At 46.5% G+C, this 18264-nt stretch overlaps 1 protein-coding gene across 1 annotated transcript; it reads right to left on the reverse strand.

The window, feature by feature from the left end:
• Nucleotides 1-10009: 10009 nt before the first annotated feature.
• Nucleotides 10010-12973, reverse strand: FAM43A (family with sequence similarity 43 member A). The gene has a single exon (XM_066347201.1). The coding sequence runs from the start codon at nt 12051-12053 to the stop codon at nt 10779-10781; it is 1275 nt and encodes a 424-aa protein (XP_066203298.1). The 5' UTR covers nt 12054-12973; the 3' UTR covers nt 10010-10778.
• Nucleotides 12974-18264: the final 5291 nt, after the last annotated feature.

The following is an 18264-nucleotide window of genomic DNA, read 5'->3' on the forward strand; positions in this document are numbered from 1 at the left end:
ATAACAGAACACAGGGAGACAAATCTTAGAAGAACTTTTCAAGTAGCAGAGCTATCCATTTAGAAGCTGGGTTGTTTCAAAAGAAAAGAGATATCTCCAAAGGCCAAAGAAATTTGCAGACCCCTAAAGAGGAGACAGTCCACCTCAAATGTTTCTTCTAGTCTTGAGTTAATGTTTGCAGTGTTTGTTTCTGAAAAGTTATTCAACCTCTGGATCCTGAGCTATTCAAAGCAGCCCTTAGGACCAAGTGCAAACTGAATGATGAAGGCTTTCACAAACTCTTATAAATCACAATTTCCCCTGACCCTCCTGAAACCTTAGCTCTTATAAACCTGGGCTGGTGGTGGTCATGAGATGAGAGTCTCTGCTGCAGAGACTGTATACCTCTTCACCATTTCCCACAGCTAGACTACATCTCCCAGTCGCACTTGCAGTTACATGTAGTCATGGACTGAGTTCTGACCAATGAAATGTGGTCAGAAGTTGTGTGCATCACTTCTAGGCCTGACCATTAAAACCTTCAGATGATCTGGCACACTCCTCCTGTTCATTCTCTGGCCAGAAACCTATGACCCAGGGAGAATTCTGAGGCACTAAGGTAGGTCTCGGCAAACATTTTCTGTAAAGAGCCAGATAGTAAATATTTTAGGCTTATGGCAGGGGTCAGGAACCTATGGCTCGCGAGCCAGATGTGGCTCTTTTGATGGCTGCATCTGGCTCGCAGACAAATCTTTAATTAAAAAAAAATAATAATGTTAAAAATATAAAACATTCTCATGTATTACAATCTATTCATTTCCTACCGTTCATGTTCATGGTTGCGGGTGGTTGGAGCCAATCACAGCTGTCCTCCGGGACAACACCTAATTTTTATTGCATAATGCGTAATGTACATGGGTTGTTGTATGGCTCTCATGGAATTACATTTTAAAATATGTGGCGTTCATGGCTCTCTCAGCCAAAAAGCTTCCCGACCCCTGGCGTATGGGCTACAGTCTTTGTGGCACCTACTCAGTTCTACTGTTGTAATGCAAAGCAGACATAGACAGTAGGTGAATGAATGAGCATGATTGTGTTCCAATAAAACTCCATATACAAGAACAGCCAGCAGGCCCAATCTGGCCCATAATTCCTGCTCTAGAAAAGGGTGGAGCCACAGTATACAAGGAGCCTGGGTGGAAATAAACTCTTATTATGTTAAGCCAGTAAGAGTATGGGATTTGTTAAAGCAGCTAGCATTCTATGCCCTATTTAATTACCAACCATATTCTAGTCACCTGGTTGCCAAGTTCATGGGTCAGGGGATAGACCAAGGAGAAAGAAAGCCCAAATATTATTCTGAAAGGGCCTTTGGAAGTACACGGCTGGAGAGAAGTTGCAGGTAGAAGGAGTTATAAAAAAAAAAACACCCGGCCCTGGCCGGTTGGCTCAGTGGTAGAGCGTCGGCCTGGCGTGCGGGGGACCCGGGTTCGATTCCCGGCCAGGGCACATAGGAGAAGTGTCCATTTGCTTCTCCACCCCCCCTCCTTCCTCTCTGTCTCTCTCTTCCCCTCCCGCAGCCAAGGCTCCATTGGAGCAAAGATGGCCTGGGCGCTGGGGATGGCTCCTTGGCCTCTGCCCCAGGCACTAGAGTGGCTCTGGTCGCCGCAGAGCATCGCCCCCTGGTGGGCAGAGCGTCGCCCCTGGTGGGCGTGCCGGGTGGATCCCGGTTGGGCGCATGCGGGAGTCTGTCTGACTGTCTCTCCCCGTTTCCAGCTTCAGAAAAATACAAAAAAAAAAACCAAACAAACAAAACACCCTCCACCCTACCCCCCATCCTTCAAAAGAGCTCTGAAGGAGTATGCTTTCTTTAGAACCTAGATCAGGCAAGATTTTATGACTCAGCCAGAGCCTTTGAGGAGATCACTCTGATGGTTGGAGAGGATAATCACCTCCTTCGTGAAGCCCCGTCCACCTGCGGGGAGCTGGGGTGAGTTGGCTGTCCCTCCTCCGCACTCCCTCAATACCGTCCACATAAACTGACCGCACCTCTTCTATGGAGGATAGGTATTACATGTATTGGTCTTTTCCACTGGATTATGAGCTCTACAAGAGAAAAGACTACTTTTTGCTCCCCTTTCTTGTTTCCTTCTTGTTTTCCATCCTCACCCCCCAACTCACACTCCCCCACTTCACCCCCAGAACTAACACAGTACTTGGCTCACAATAGATACATTACAGACGTTTCCTCAACGAAGGAGAAAATAGAAATGAATGAATGAAGACATGCACAAGTTAAGATCAAAATTACCTCGGTTATAGGTAAGGAAACTATATCATTTGTCATCTAAACTAAGACAGTTTGAGAGTGAGAGCTGGCTCTACTATATAGTCCTGTGCCACATAACAAAATTTTGATCAAAGATGGACCAAATATACAGTAGTGGTGCCAAAAAATTATAATGGGGCTGAAAAATTCCTATTGCCTAGTGATCCTAGTGGCACCATAGCATTTTAATGTTGTAGCACAACACATTATAATTTCCTATAGTATTCAGTACAGCAGGGGTCCCCAAACTACGCTGCCGGTGGGCCGCATGCGGCCCCGTAAGGCCATTTATCCGGCCCCCACCGCACTTCCAGAAGAGGCACCTCTTTCATTGGTGGTCAGTGAGAGGAGCATAGTTCCCATTGAAATACTGGTCAGTTTGTTGATTTAAATTTACTTGTTCTTTATTTTAAATATTGTATTTGTTCCCGTTTTGTGTTTTTACTTTAAAATAAGATATGTGCAATGTGCATAGGGATTTGTTCATAGTTTTTTTTATAGTCTGGCCCTCCAATGGTCTGAGGGACAGTGAACTGGCCCCCTGTGTAAAAAGTTTGGGGACCCCTGCAGTACAGTAACATGCTGTACAGGCTTGTAGCCTAGGAGCAAATAGGCTATACCATATAGCATAGGCGTGTAGTGGGCTATACCATCCAAGACTCTGTAAGTGTACTCTGTGATGTTCACATGATGACAGAATTACCTAACAATGCATTTCTCAGAACATAGTCCCATCATTAGGTGACACATAACTGTAATTATATGAGGATATCAGTCATAAACAAGGACTGTCCCGGGCAAACCAGAATCTGTGGTCATCCTAGCAGTGGGCTAGGATGGCAGGTAGTGTGTGTGTGTGTGTGTGTGTGTGTGTGTGTGTGTGTGTATGAGTATAGAATATTAATCACACTAGAAATATTGATCTGGGCTGATAATCACATGCTGACAAAATGAATCCAATTGAAGGAACAAGTCAAAACGCAGCGAGAGAGCACAGGCAGCTCCCCGCTCTCCTGCCCCAGCGGACAGAGAGATTGGGCTGGGGATGGAGCCACGCCGCACATCTAGAGCTTCAGGTGGAAAATTAGTCTATAATCTTTCCACAAAAAGCCTGCCATTTAAATACCCACCTACCATTTCCTATATTTAATAGATTACTTCCTCATTTTACCTACTTTTTCCTCCTTGGGCCCTGGAATACGTTTCCTGGAAAATGTCGCAGCCCATGTACACATTCACCCTGTGGGGAGCCCCTTGGGGGCCCACTCATTCCAACTGCATTATTTCTATCTGAATATTTCAGCAGCGACCACTCCTTTTCTGCATTGCACTTTAAGAAACACTTATTCTTCCAAAATTTAGATTTGGAGCCTCCAAAGCACCTAAATAGTTTAGTTAATATTACTATCTCCATTTCACAGAAAGAACTAGCCCCAAAAGGAAACTTGCCCAAGGTCAAAAAGCTAATATCAATATATGAGAAAAACAGGGCTAGACCCAAGTCTTAAGTCCAGTTCCCTTCCCGCAATACCCTGTAGCCTTACCCACAGGAATATTGCTCGCCATCCCTCCCTAGCCCTCCAATCCCAAATTTGTAAGTTAATATTGATATTTTACTAAAATTCAGGTCAACGGAATGGAATGGCAGAGATACAGTGTAAGATTAAATCTTATTTTGACTTCATCCATGTGAACACATTCAAAGGATCTGACCAGCTGTGGACTCTGCAAGCTTCCTTCATCTGTAACAGCTGCTGCTTATATAAGAGAAAAGGCCCCACGCCCTGGTGTGTCTGTACATCTCATTCAGTCAAGCAGCATGGTTTGCTCAGGCACAGAATACCTAATCACGTGGTGCTGTTTTACAGAGATGAGCTTCTCTATTAGAAATCAGGTAGTGAACAGTCTTCCCCAGGAATCAGGGGAAAGTTGGCATGCAAAGTCAGACAAATTCATCTCCAGAGAAAGCCTTGGAGGAAGACAGACACAGCTGTGGATAAGGATAACTGTTGATGGTTTTGTAGATCTGTAGATGGTGCCTGGGAGTCATTTGCAAGCCCTGAATTGCAATACAGAACTGAGAGTGTGCTGGTGCAGGACCCAGTGGCCCTACTCACCCCCGACCCTCTGAACTGCTATGACATGGAAACGTCGCTTCTCTTTCTCTGTATAAGAGTTCAGCTGCAAGAGTGGAACCTTTAGGAACATGGATTATTTTGCTAGGAGAATATCTGCAATGCTAGGAGAGGTACTCCCTACACCAAAATATTTCTTCTTGCCTACTCTAGCTACTTCCCATCATGGTGCTTGAAATACCCTTTTTGTATCTCAAAGGTTTTTAATATTCAAGAGTTCCTTATTAAAATGTCCATTCTGGGCCTCAGTTTCCTCATCTGTAAAAAGAAAGACTGGACTGGAGACTCCCTGAGCTTCTGTCTGGCTCTCAGGGTGAGGGAGGGGTAAAGACCTCAGAGTGAACTGGTGACCTCTTGAGCCATTGTTGGCTAATCCTAGAACCAAGGGAAGGAAGAATCCGGACAGGCAGCTAAGAACAAATTTTACTAGAAGAATACAGAATAGGGCTGGCTCTTGGACAGGGAGGAGCACGCTACAAGGGTCCAAACTAACTTATCCCAACCCAAAAGATACAAGGAAAAGAGTGTAGGACTTGGAGTCAGGAGATCTGAGTCCTGGCCCCAACCTGCTGAATGATCTTAAGTCAGTCATGTCATAGGCCCTAACCTGTCCCTTAGATTCAGTGTCAGTCCCCATTTTAAGACCCACCATAATCTCCCAGATTTGAGGTAGTGAAAAGGGTGCTTAACAGGCAACTCCTGCTCTGGCCAAAGGAATGTTACCTCTAAATTAGATTTTGATGATAAATCAGGCCATAGAGGGCCCTAAAGATGAGCTCTGTCCCCAGAGCCCCAGAGAGTTTCTAGTCCACGGTCAGAGGTTTCTTCTACTCGGTCCCACGAGGGGATGGAAGAAGACAGAAACACGCTTGACCTTAACCTTTGCTCCTTCAATTCAAAACATTTGTGCTTAAAGTCTTGGCATTATCTAATCCAAGCCACCCATTTTACCTATAAGAATCCAGGAGGTAGAGAAGGAAAGTGACTGAGTGGGTCAAAGCAGAGGGAGTCCAGGTCACTTCAAGGCCTTGAACCAAGGCTCTGCTGGCAAGCTTTCTCCCTTCATTTGGCTCAAATTAAAGAGCTTTGGCAATAATCTTGGAGTTGAAGTAAGCAAGGATGGGACTCCAATGCCATTCAAAGCCAATTCCAAATAAACCTTCTTTCTCTAAACCAGATCCACCCCTTCCTCAAAGATCAAATTATGTAGAGTTGAGGAGTCAATTGAATTCTAATCTCTGCTTTCCAAACATATAGCCTAAACATCTTGGCTCCTTCATCTGGGTGATGACCTTGAGCTTTATCAGACCTATTATCCTAGCCTGAAGTGGAATAGTTTCTTTACTCCTTCCTTAGTATTTCCTGAGCACCTACTAAGTGCCAGGTTCACCTACTAAGTTTGGTGAACCAGAGATGCCTAAAGACACATGCCTGTCTTTGGATAACTCAGCTGGCCAGGAAGGATAGAGAGGATTAATAATATTCATGATGCAATGGGGAGAGATCCCCCACCCTTACACTAGACCTGCTCTTCTAGCACAAGATCTTGCCAGACAAGATCTCAGGGGAGGAGACTGTGTTCCTCTGGGGGCTGCCACCCACTCGCCAGGAGCATCCTCCCCGGAAGACAGACCCCTGGCTTTTCCACCTCCAGCATGATACAGCTCGTAGCTATGCGCTCACACTGGGTGACGGGAGTGGCATGTTGATGAATGACATCACAAATATTTGTGAAACATTTCCATGTATGAAATGTAGGGTACAAAAGAAAGGGGAAAATAAAGAAAAACTCAACTGTCAGTTTCTGCCATCCCAAAGCAACAAATCTGGTTATAAGTACAAACAAAACGAAACGAAACAAACAACAAAACTGGAGAAATGTGAAACGAGCATGGGTTTGAGTTTGGACGCTGGGTCTTGATCCATTTTTGTGTAATCCTGGGTGGAACGTCACCCTTCTCTGCTCCAGTTTGCCCCTCTCTAAGTGGGGGTAGGGCCAGAGCACCCCGGAATTGCAAGAGGGGTGCTGCCCAGTAGATGTGTGCTTGGTTTGTCTTTCCCTTAGAGCTTGGGTTTTCTTTTCTTCCAGGTGATTTAAGATGTGAGCTAAGTTTGTGGGAAGTAAGAGAAGCGAAGCCAGGATTAGGTGGGAAGCTGGATAATAAACAAAGCCAGAGGGGAATGAGGTGTTACAGGAGGAAGTGGGCTGGGAGAGAGATGAAGAGGAGATGCAGGGGAGGAAGGAGTCAGAAAGGCTGCTCCCTGTGGAGATCAGAAACAAGGACCTCTGCTGGTGCCACTGAAAAGCTAGCTCTAGAGAGGGGAAGAAATGAGTGCTAACCTGCAGGGCCGCATAGCCAGTCAAACCATCATAATAAAAGGGTGGTTAGGCAAGGTGGCTCAAATTGGGTCAGTGGGCGTTTGGCCTAAGGCACATTGTGGCCTGTGAACATATCTGAGCCAGCGGGATCAGGAAAGGCCCAGCTAACAGTAAAGCTACAGCCAGAAAAACGCAGCACCTACAGTGCAGAGCACCCTGCCCCCAGAGGCCTCCTACCCGCCTGGAGCCCTGAGAAGTTCCCCACGACAGACATGGCTCTGAGTCCCAGCAGTCCGCGCACATTTCTGGCTGTCATGCATCACTTACCAGCAGATGCTAGGGCTATTGATGCATGCTGCACAGGGGGAAGAGTTCTGCTTATTAAATTACTAAATCCAGTTAGAAACGAGGGCAACTTTGCTCCTAATACAATTTTTATATTTCTTGTGATCCTTGGTGACTCCCAAGGTTTTTAATCTCTAGTGTGGTGCCAGGGATGGATTCCACCGGCCTGTTCTCTTTCACAAGCAGAACCCTTAGAGGCAACTCTGTCCCAGGGAGGGCATTGTGCTTTCTCATAGACCAGAGCCTTTCTAATTGGTTTAAAGTCTACTGTTCTGCTGGCTGTAGGGCAGTGAGAGGGATGTTTTCTTTAGGGAGGAGCATGTGTGTGTGGAGCAAGGGAGTGCTGTATGAAACTATAATAGTTGAGAGGGTATGTAATACTATTGTTTATTTTACACTGTCCCACTCCTCCCTCCTTCCCCTCGACATAACAAATTGTACAAATGAACAAGGAGTTGATGTGTGGGCTCACGCTGCCACCCTGCAACAATCTCTCCTGCTGGGGAAGTCACTCTGTTTTTCAGGCAGTGAATGCTGCATTGTTGGACATGGAGGATTACTTAGGCTGGGAAAGAATGTGGAAAGTGTCCCACTGCGTTTAAAGTACCATCAGGTTACATAAAGGAGAAACACAAGTCTCACCTTGCAAGAAGGAAAAGCTACATTTGATGAGTAAACCAGACAGAGCTCAGGTGCTTTCTGGAGCGTGTATTTCCTCCAACTGTACTATAAAGTTTTGCTTTTGTCATACTCGCTTGCCTCTCTGAATGTCAAGAGCAAATTAGTTTTCAGTTTTTTAGTTTGGTTTTTGTTTTTTTCATTTAAAACATCTCTCCTTACGCTAGTGATATCATCCCTGGAAGACTGAGATGTAAGAAGAGTGAATCATGTATCACCTTCACATCTCTTCTAGAATTACATCAGACAGAGCCCTAGGGTGCAGTGAGGATAAAAGCCAAAAAGTAGAGGGAAGGAAGGAGGTAAGGGGGGAGGAAGGGAGCTAATTCTTCCACAGTTTGCTTATTTTCTTCTTCCTCCTTCCTCAACCCCTAATCCCCCCTTCCTTCTTTATAAACCAGATGACAGGGGAAAAAAATCAGACTTTAAAGAGATAGTTGCCTTATATTTATTGATGGTGTTGGTTTAAATGTCAATTGTCTGAGCTTTTTCACCAATCACCACAGCCCCCCCATCAATCACAGATGAAAGCCAACCTTAGCATTCTTACTGGACATAAAAATTAGATAATGAAGACATGCAGACCCTGCCCACTTCCAAGAATTAGATATAGGATCTTCACCCTGTTTAATGTTCTCATCATTTTTCAAATAGCAAATGAACTGGCAATGTGTGGAAATAATTTGAAATGTGAAATCTAGTCATGCAAGATAGTGATGGTCCACACAGTTGTCTGCTGGTCAGGTGAGACTAGCATGGAAGGCACATGATGTGGGTGTTTTAGTTGGATGGGATTTGACTTTGCTGACCTCTCTCTAGCTAGGGCGTTTAAAATGTCATTCAATGATATGTCTGAGGTATTTGGGGAGAGGGACAGGGATTCTGAACCAAACCAAAATATGATAGGTTCAAAGGCCTGGATTGTATCCTAATGCCATTAAGAAATGACTGAATATTTTAAAATTATGTCCCACGTACCCTTTGCTTTGCTTTCCTAAAGATAGTCTTATGCCTGAACCTCTCTTATTATAAATCTTTCATCCTCTATTCCTCAATGGTTCCGGTGGATTCCAGACTCCTGAAAATCTGAGTCTAGCCGCCCAGAACATATTTATGATGAAAACAAAACAAAGTGGCCTCAGGACACCAGGGAAGGCCAGGAGTGCAATCCTTTTCTGCACTACAGAAAAAGGGGCCCAAAGGGGCAAAGGGAAAAAATAATTTGCAGAAGGCACAGTTTTGGCAGTGTCTTATTACAACTTCTAGCTGACCGGGTGTAACCAAATTAGAACATCTGTTTGGAGTTTACAACAGAAACAAGCACACAGAAAGCCCGAAAGCCCCAAAACACACACACACACACACACACACACACACACACACACAGGGTCTAACAGCTCTTCTCTGCCATGACCTCCATACCACACCCCACTGGGTCATGCTGGATTGTGGAAGGGAAGAAATAGGTTCTTCTGCCTGCCTCCCCACCCCCCTGCATCTCTACTCACTCATGCCATCATTGGAACTTAGCAACTTTCCTCTATCCTTGATCCCCCCCCAAAGAAAACAAAGATGGTTCACTCCTCAGAGAGCCCCACGGGACTTTCTTTAGTTCTCTAGTTCATCTTTAAAGCTCCCTGAGCTGTCTGTAAAGGGAAAGATTATATCATAGTCTTACACTTGATCATTAGCATGAACCACAAAAGGAGGTAGTAAAACCTCACAAGATGTCGAAAGTCACTCCTCCCTAAATAACCTCCCAGTTGTGAGTGAGGAACAGAGCTCAGCCCACATCTCCAAGAATTAACTCAGGGAGACCAGAGAAAGCCCACACTCCCAGAAATTAATCCATGAGGAACACAGTATATACTTGAGAAGGCTGTCTCCAACCCGCAGTACCCAGAGTGGCAAAGGGTCAGAGAGGTCCCAGACTTCACATAAAGTGAACCCCATCTCCTAATCACCTCCACGCAAAGCAAAAATCAAACACTGTTTAACCACAGCATCATGCTGATGGACACACTCGCCTACCCCCACCACCAAGCGCTCTCAGCAGTAGTTGCAGAAACTCATCTGTTCTGTTCAAGTTTCCTCTTTATTCTCTCCCCACTGGCAGGCAAACAGAACCAGAGCAGTGCTCCTCTTCAAAAATAACAAAATGTTTTATACACGTTTCTGTATATACAACTGAACAACACTTTACATGTCCCTTTTGCACAGCAAAAGATATAAACATCCAGCTCTGAGACCACAGGTGTGTACAAAAAAAAAGATGTCAAAAATACTTCACAACAGTGCAAAAATATTTTACACAGTATCATGGAGTGAGATCTTTTGAACAGAAGGAAGGTGTGTTTCTAAAGGAAAACTCCTTTTTTAGATATTAGATGTCTTTAACTGTAAACAAAATGCAACTTTCATTTCCTACCCCTCCCCCCCCTAATTATTTGAGGAATTTGGCAGAATTTCAAGGGTCTTAGTCTGAGGTAAACAATCCAAGCTCTCGCACCGAAAGACTGGGGGCGAAAAGGCAGGCACTAATGCCTCAAACATTGTGCGAGTAGATTCCTTCTTTTAGATGACATGCCAATGACAACGCTAGGCTGCTCCCGGTTATAGGGGTGGGGGAGGAAATAAACCCCTCCTCCTGAGGACCCGCTGCCCCACAAACAGGAAATCGGCCGGCAGGCACCTGACGCCTGCCGGACTTGCTAACTTCGAGGGCTGCCTCTCTCCTCCTTCCTTACAGGGTTACCCACCCCAGCCCCGCACATCCCGCCACATCTCCACAGGCAACCTGAACTCCACTTAAAACAGAGCCAAATGTGTTGACGGAGAGAAGTGGGGGGAACTCTGGACCCTAAGGGTCCTCCCGTTTCCCCTTTCCTGGGCGCAAGCGGGAGACAAGGGATAAGGAAGCAGTTGAGAGGACTGGTGGGGAGTCACGCTGGGGCGCCAGGTCGCGCGCATAAGGTTGCAGGTTGCTGGCAGTTCAGCCTGAGTGTGGCTCGTCTGGGTTGGAGCGGTCTGTAGGGCCGGACTGGTCCCCGGCGGTGACAGAGATGGCGTCTGGACCCCCGCCTTCTATGGAGCTCTCGCTGCCGGTGCTCTCACCAGACAGCAGGCGCGTCACCCGCAAGTCAGCCTGCAGGCTTCGCACGTCGTTGCCGAAGCTGAGTTCACCCAGGTCATTTATAAGCTGCGACAACTCGGCCTTCACGTCGGAGGAACTGCCCAGCAGCAAAGGCTGCGGCCCTGCCCCGGGGGCAAGCGAGACCCCGCCGCCCCCGAGCGCCTCCTCCCGGCCACTCTCCAATGTATCCAGCAAGTCCCCACAGTCGAAGTGCATGGCCACCACCAACGCCCGCGGTGCATCGCCCTCTTGCTCTGCTGGGTCCCCATCCCTGGCACCGCCATCCTCCTCCTCCTCCAAGCAGCCCTCGGTGTGCTCCTCTTCCTCTTCTTCCTGCAGCTCCTGCTCCTGCTGTTCGCCGACCAGGTCCTCAGTGATGGAGCCGAGCTTGGGCGCGCTGCGGCTGCGCTCCACCGGCGGCTTGTAGCAGCAAGGTCCGTGCAAGAGCAGCTTGCGCAGCGGCACTAGCGGAATGGTGTGTGCGCCCACCAGCTCCTGCTGCTGGTGACGCGCGTCGTCTCGCCGCTTGAGCCGTTTAAATTCCGCCAGTGCGTTGGCCGACGTTTGGTAAAGCAGCAGGGCCATGGCCTGCGCCTTCTCCGGCTTGGACACCAGCACCGCGTGGCAGCGCAGCATTACTGCCTTGTGCTTGAGCTCATGCCGGTACACCCAGGCGAAGACCTTGGGCAGCCGCGAGTCTGCCACGCAGTAGGTAACGCGGTGCAGCAGGTAAAGGTGGCCCGGGCGGCGCAACGAGCGCTCCTCGGCATGCACCATGCGGATCCCCTGCGCACTCACAGTTAGTTTCATCTTGGTGCCCTGACGGCCCGCCTCGCTCTTGCTCCAGATCTTACCCACCGCTAGGTCCGTGCAGCCGTCGCCGCGCGCCTGGATGGTGGTGGCATTGCCTAGGTAGAGCACAGTGTAAGTGGGGTCCTCGCTGGTGATGTGCAGTTTCTTACGCTTGGAACGGAACATGCTGCCCACCCGGCTGAGCGCGCCTTCGGGACACGCCCGCGCCAGCGAGCTGAGTGCGGAGTAGTGCAGGCTCACGGCGTAGCCCTTGGGCTTGGACGCCTGCCGTGGCGGCGCCTCGGCCAGCAGCTCGAACTTGTGTTTCTTCCACGGCAGCATCTCCGGAGGGCGCCCCCGCGCAGCTGGGCGGCGGCGGCGGAGCGCCGGGTGCGAGCCCGGCTGAGCCACCCGCCTAGGCCGGACTCGGCCCGGGCAAGACCGAAAAATAAAACTCTCCTGAGAGTGGGCCAGTGGTGGGGAGTGGGGGCAGGAGAGGAGTGTAGTGCTCGAGAACCCTGCTGGGGTAAGGGGTAGAATATTTCAAAAGGCAAGAAAATATTAAACTGCGAGTGTGGAAAAAAAGCGCACACAAGATTTACCCCAGTCTGGGCAAGGACGGAAGCAAAAAGTCTTAGGCCAGCAAAATGACTAAAAGATCGAACGGGAGTGGAGCAAAAAATATATATATCTTTAGAGGAAAAAAAAAAAAAAAGATGTGCCCCTGCAAATAGAGGGAGCCCAAGCAAAAGCAGCCGAGATGGTGCGAGAATAATGCAGAAACTACTCAGAGAATGTAAAAAGCCCCCCCCCCCCCCCTTCACACACTATTCTCAGGGCTGGGGCCAGAAACCTCAGAAACTCAACAGCGAGTGAGCCCAGGGGCCAGTGCTCTTCCACCCCCAAAGGGTGCCGGAGGCAGATCCACTCCGCTGGACTGGTCCCAGAAGCAGCTGCTTGCCCTAAGTGCGGTCAGATGGTGGGTCCGGTTGGCCGCGACGGGCCCCGCGCAGCAGTCCCGCTGTGGCTCACCGCATCTTGGCTCCGATAGGACGCGGGGGACTCGGGCTCCGCCGGCTCACTGTCCGGACTGGCTCGGCCGGGGCTGCGCGGGGCTCCAAGGGCGGGGCGCGCGCATGGTCGGCTCCGGGGACGGTCGCTACCTCATTTCTTCCCTCCGGGGGGTGTCCAACTCCACTCCCGCCTTTGCAGCGCGTCCCCTCGGTGCTGCGAGCACTGGCCAGCTCGACAGCCTCACATCCTTGCCGTCCGGGAGCTACATCTCGGGTAAATATAGGCCGGCGCGAACCATTTGCCTCGCGGGGACAGGGGAGGAGCAGAGAAGATAATCTGTTTCGGTCTCCGACGCCGGCCGGGTTCCTGGTCTCTTAAAGGGACCTGGTTGCAGTCATTAGTGGAAGGAATGAGGAGACCAGTCTAATCCAGGAATTACATCCCAAATTTACCAGCATTTCTTTTATCTATATATATCGCCAAGACTGGTTACCCCTCAGGAAAAGGAACTTGAATTCTGACACTCCACCCCCAGGATGAATTGCAACTCACCAAATAAATGTCTTAATCGAAACTTATACAGAAGGTGGTAAAAAGGGGGATTTTATACTATAATTTACTGTGCAAAATGGAGAAAATAGTAGTTCTTTCATGGCATGACAGCTCTTTCAGAATGGCTGATGCTGTTTAATATCATCATTTTTAGAATTTTATTCTATTAAAGAAAATAAAGAAGGGAAAAGAAAACACCAAGACTTATTTTTCACTATCTTGGAGCTTTTCTCTACAGGTAATAGTGAGATGATTGAAGTAAACAATTAGTTTATAAATAAGATGCTACCTGCTCTTAACCCCCAGCAGTGTTCCCTGCCACTGTCAGATTTCAGAGTATCTCTGTTTTCTATGATATATATATCAGTTTCCAGGTAATGTTTACTGATATATATATATATATATATATCAGTTATATATATACATATATATACATATATACACATATATATACATATATATACATATATACACATATATATACATATATATACACATATACATATATATATATATATATATTACAGTTTCCAGGTAATGTTTATGGGTGATTAGCACTCAATTTACTTTGACAGTCCAGTCATTCAATTTTATTACATTATTGACAGATTTTGGATGAGAATTCCTGGTAAATTGAAATGATATTTTCTTATTTGAGTATCAAATATGCCAGGCCACCTCCACTAAGAATGATAATCGCATGAATCATGCTTTTCCTATGTACCATAGACAGTGTCGCTTTAATCATCTGGCCACTCTGACCTTTGGCTAGTAACTCACTTTAGGGCCTCTGAAACAACCTGCTTGTCTCTATGGTCTTCTCAGTTAAAGCAAAAACTTCTATCTGGAATGTGTGATAAACGCCCAGATGCTCAAACTCCCAAGTCGGCCTAGAGGCAGACAGTGCAACCCCCCTGGACAGGCCTCGTCCACTGGGGGCCGTGGGTGTCTCTGGCTTCCATGCCAGATTTCAGAACCACTGTAACCCCTCCTGGAAATTCCCTGACCTTTTACTTTTGCTAACTTTTGACCTTTTTTTTTTTTAAACTCTAACCCAGTTTTCTCAGAGTCATCGGTGCCGAGTATCAATTTAACTAACTTCAGAGTACCCTGTGGTGCCCGTCCATGACCTAGTTAGTCTCTTCCAGACCCAATTCCTCTCTCAGAGAAGCTCCCAGTCCGTTGAAAGGTATAAATTCCACTCAACTCTGGGTTCGTAGGTTCTATGATAGCACCCTGTATCCCCAGTACCTGGTACAAATAGGCTCTGCTTAATTGTTAAATTAATGAATAAGACATACATATGAACAAGACAGAGTGGGTAGGCTAAATGCCCTGAGAAAGACCCAAAGCTGGAAGGATAAAAGATTCATTGAGACTAGGAAAAACAGAGAAGGTTCCACAGAGGTGGTAATGTATAAAAGATGAACAGGATTTCTTCAAGCAGTGAAGAATTAAAGGGTTTTCTGGATATAGAGGACAGCAGAATAATAGAACATGAAAAGGCATGCACGTGTGCAGACTAGGGTGGAGTTCAATGAAAGAAGAAAATTTCCTGATCAAAGAAGAAAATCTCTTGATCATGCTTTTTGGGCCTTCTGAAGGAAGGAATGGCTTCTTCATGGCCAACTGGCCCCAGGCTGTCATTAGCCCAGAACGATGATGTCTTACTCCTCAGGCGCATTGATGGGTTAATAGAGGGATATGAGGCATGGTGCTGGAATGAGCTAGTTCTAATTATAATAAGCCATTTAAGCCAAGGTTAATTCCTCTTCTACTCAAACATCTGAAATATCTTGCAATGGCAATCTAGTAGACGTACACCCTCTAAACAAAAAATTCCAGTAAAAACACACCAAATTAGCCTGTGCTAAGTGACCTTTCACTGGTCCATAATCTTGAAGTCTACACTCCATAAATGTAGACATCATGTTCAAGCAGTTAACATTTCCAAACTACTTGGAATTCAAAGGGTCAGAAGGGTTTAGGGAGGAGGGGGTGGGACAAGTGGTGGGAGCTAAGGTTGGCCTCAGTGTCTTAGGGGTTCCCCCATGGGCTTCATGCAGTGGCAGCGAAACCAGTGGTGCAGAGTGGCAGAGAGGATGGTCAGGCTCAGACACATGGGCCCACAGAGCGCTGCTCCTGCGGACACTCTGCCCCACCTGAACTACCTTCTTAATAAGCTTGTTCTCAACATCAGAAGGACAGAAAGGTTCTAAAGGAATGGGAACACTCCTGTGTGTGTGAGTCATACTCTGTGCCTGTGCTCAAAGACACAGGAGGAGGGCCAGCTGTCTCCTAGAAGCCGAGGCCAGCCTCTGGGGCCTGCCTCACCTTTTGGAGAAGCTGGCCACTGCTTAGAACACGTAAATTACTAGTGAGGCTTTGTTTATTTAGTGAGGGAAGCTGGCAGCACTGTTTATGAACCTACACGACGGATCTGAGAACATAGGGCATTTCCAAAACAGAACTTTAGCTAAATCAGGTGGGAAAGGGATTAGATAGTTCACCCAAGGGCAGACTGCACTTTTCTTGTTATGACACTGCCCCATCTACTGGTGCCAGGCAGAAGTACCACTTGGTGAGATGGTTTCTATAGAACCGGTTAAGCCAGCGCTTGAATCAACACAGGGCCAAGTCACAGCTGGAAAGCAACCCGGCTTCTAACTTGACATCTGAGAGTCAACCTTTCAGCTCACGGAAAGCTTCAGGCTGGCTTCCTCCCACTTTACTTCTTGCATAAATGCACCTCCCTTTTGGCCCCCTTGCCCAGCATCCTACTGAATGAACATTGACTTCAGAGACAACAAATGATGAATCTGGAATTTTCAAAGTCATTCAAAAAATATTTGTTGAAAGTCTATTGAGGATATGACATAGTTGCTGGGGGATATTGCACTAAAGAAGACAGACAGGTCTTTGCCCTCATGGGATTCATGTCCTACGAAGAGGCAGATAATAAGGAAACAAATAACTAACAAGATATCAGATAGCAATAAGTCTCGGAAGAGTTAGGAGTGTTAGGAGTGGAAATCGGCTGGTTTAGACAGTGTGGCTAGGAAAGACATCTCTGGGCAGAGATCTGAATGAGATGGAGCTAGCCATGCAAAATGGGGGCGGGGGTGACATTCTATTTCGTGCAGGCAAATATGGTAGCCACATTAGGCTAATGAGCATTTGAAATACAGTTGGTCCAAATTGAGATGTGAAGCAAGTGTGAAATATACACTGGATTTTGAAGAGTTCGTAAGACAAAAATAATGTTAAAATATCTGTCATTTGACAGTAATTGTACGTTGAATGATAACATTTTGGTTATATTGAGTTAAAAAGATAATATTATTAAAATTAATTTTGCCTGTTTCCTTGTTCCTCTTTAACATAGGTACGAGAACATTTACAACTGTATCTATGGATAACATTGTGCTGAAGGGCATGTCTAATATGAAGGCCTTAAGGTGCGAATAAGCTCGGCAGGTTCAAAAATGAGCTCCAGCTTCAAAATCGCAGTGTGATCCCAGCCTTTTAATCCATCAGGCCCTTAATTTCTGACTCCTATCACATGAGTTTCTTAGCCTCAAGATCTCCAGGATCTACATCAACATTCCACACAGAGTGGAATCACCCACTAGCTGCATCAGAATTTGCTGAGCCAATTTCTGGATCTCACCCATAAATCAAAATCTCTGCTTAAACTCCTGTGATTGAACACATACTGAAGTTTGAGGAGCCCTTCCCTAGCCCACTCCATTTCTCCCAGTATCAACTCCTTCCTAGCCTCTTATCCTTCTGCTCCTTGCCATCTAAGACCTTCCAGATACGGATCAGGTCCACAGTTTCTATATACCACATCCACCCAACTGCCGCAACCCTGGACCACTACTGCAGTCCATCTGCTGTTCTTCTGGGGAGCTGGGCTGCTGAGTAGAATCCCCCAGATATTCCACCCTCGACACATTGTGATCTCTCCTAAAGTAAGTAGAATAATGACCCCTCCCTCCAAAGATGTCTCTGTTCTAATCTCTGAAACCTGTGAATATGTTATATTACATAGCAAAGGAGAAGAACAATTGTAGATGGAATTAAGGTTGCTAACTAGCTGACCTTAAAATAGGGAGATTACTACCAATTATCCAGATAGGCCCAATGTAATTGTCAGGCTCCTTTAAAGTGAAAATGGGAACGTCAAAAACATTATGTGAAGTGAAAGAAACCAGACACAAAGGTCATGTATTGAAGTAGTCCATGTCTATGAACTGTCCACAATAGGTGAATCCACAATGACAGAACACAGATGGGTGGTTGCTAGGGGCTGGGAGGAGGGACGAAGGAAGGAAGGAATGGGGAAAAACTACTTAGTGGATATGGGGTTTCCTTTTGGAGTGGTAAAAATGTTTTTGAACTAGATGTTGTGGTTGTACAACATTATGAATGTACTAAATATCACTTAATTGTTCACTTTAAAATAGTTAATTTTATTCTATATGCAGCTCATCATGATTTTTTAAATTGGAAAGGAGGCAGAAGAGGGTCAGAGTGATGCAATATGAGAAGGTCTCAACCCTTCCTTGCTGGTTTTGAAGGTGGAGGAAGGGGCCACAAACCAAAGAATGCCAGCAGCCTTTAGATGCTGGAAAAGACAAGGGCTAATTTTCCCTCAGTACTTCCAGAATGGAAACCCTATGACACCTTGATTCTAGCCCAGTGAGACCAGTGTTGAACTCCTAACATGCGGAATTGTAAACTTGTGTTAGTTTAAGCTGGTTTTATGGTAATTTATTACAGCAGCGATATACCTCTCATCCAGTCATTTATTCTCTTGTCCTGACTCCATTTTCTCTTCTACTCGCCTCAATGAATACCCTGAATCTTCATCACTTTTCCAAACCTGCCCAGTCTCCATCAGAGTCAAGCAAGGAACTTGGTGCTTCCTGAAGAAAACTGAAGCAAATAGAGCAACTTTAACTGTATGCTAACCCCATCTAAA

The sequence above is a fragment of the Saccopteryx leptura genome, chromosome 8, assembly GCF_036850995.1.
Source record: "Saccopteryx leptura isolate mSacLep1 chromosome 8, mSacLep1_pri_phased_curated, whole genome shotgun sequence".
Lineage (NCBI taxonomy): Eukaryota > Metazoa > Chordata > Mammalia > Chiroptera > Emballonuridae > Saccopteryx > Saccopteryx leptura.

Excerpts from the sequence above, each read along its gene's own strand:
- FAM43A (XM_066347201.1), bottom strand. The coding sequence starts at position 12,053 with ATGCTGCCGTGGAAGAAACACAAGTTCGAGCTGCTGGCCGAGGCGCCG.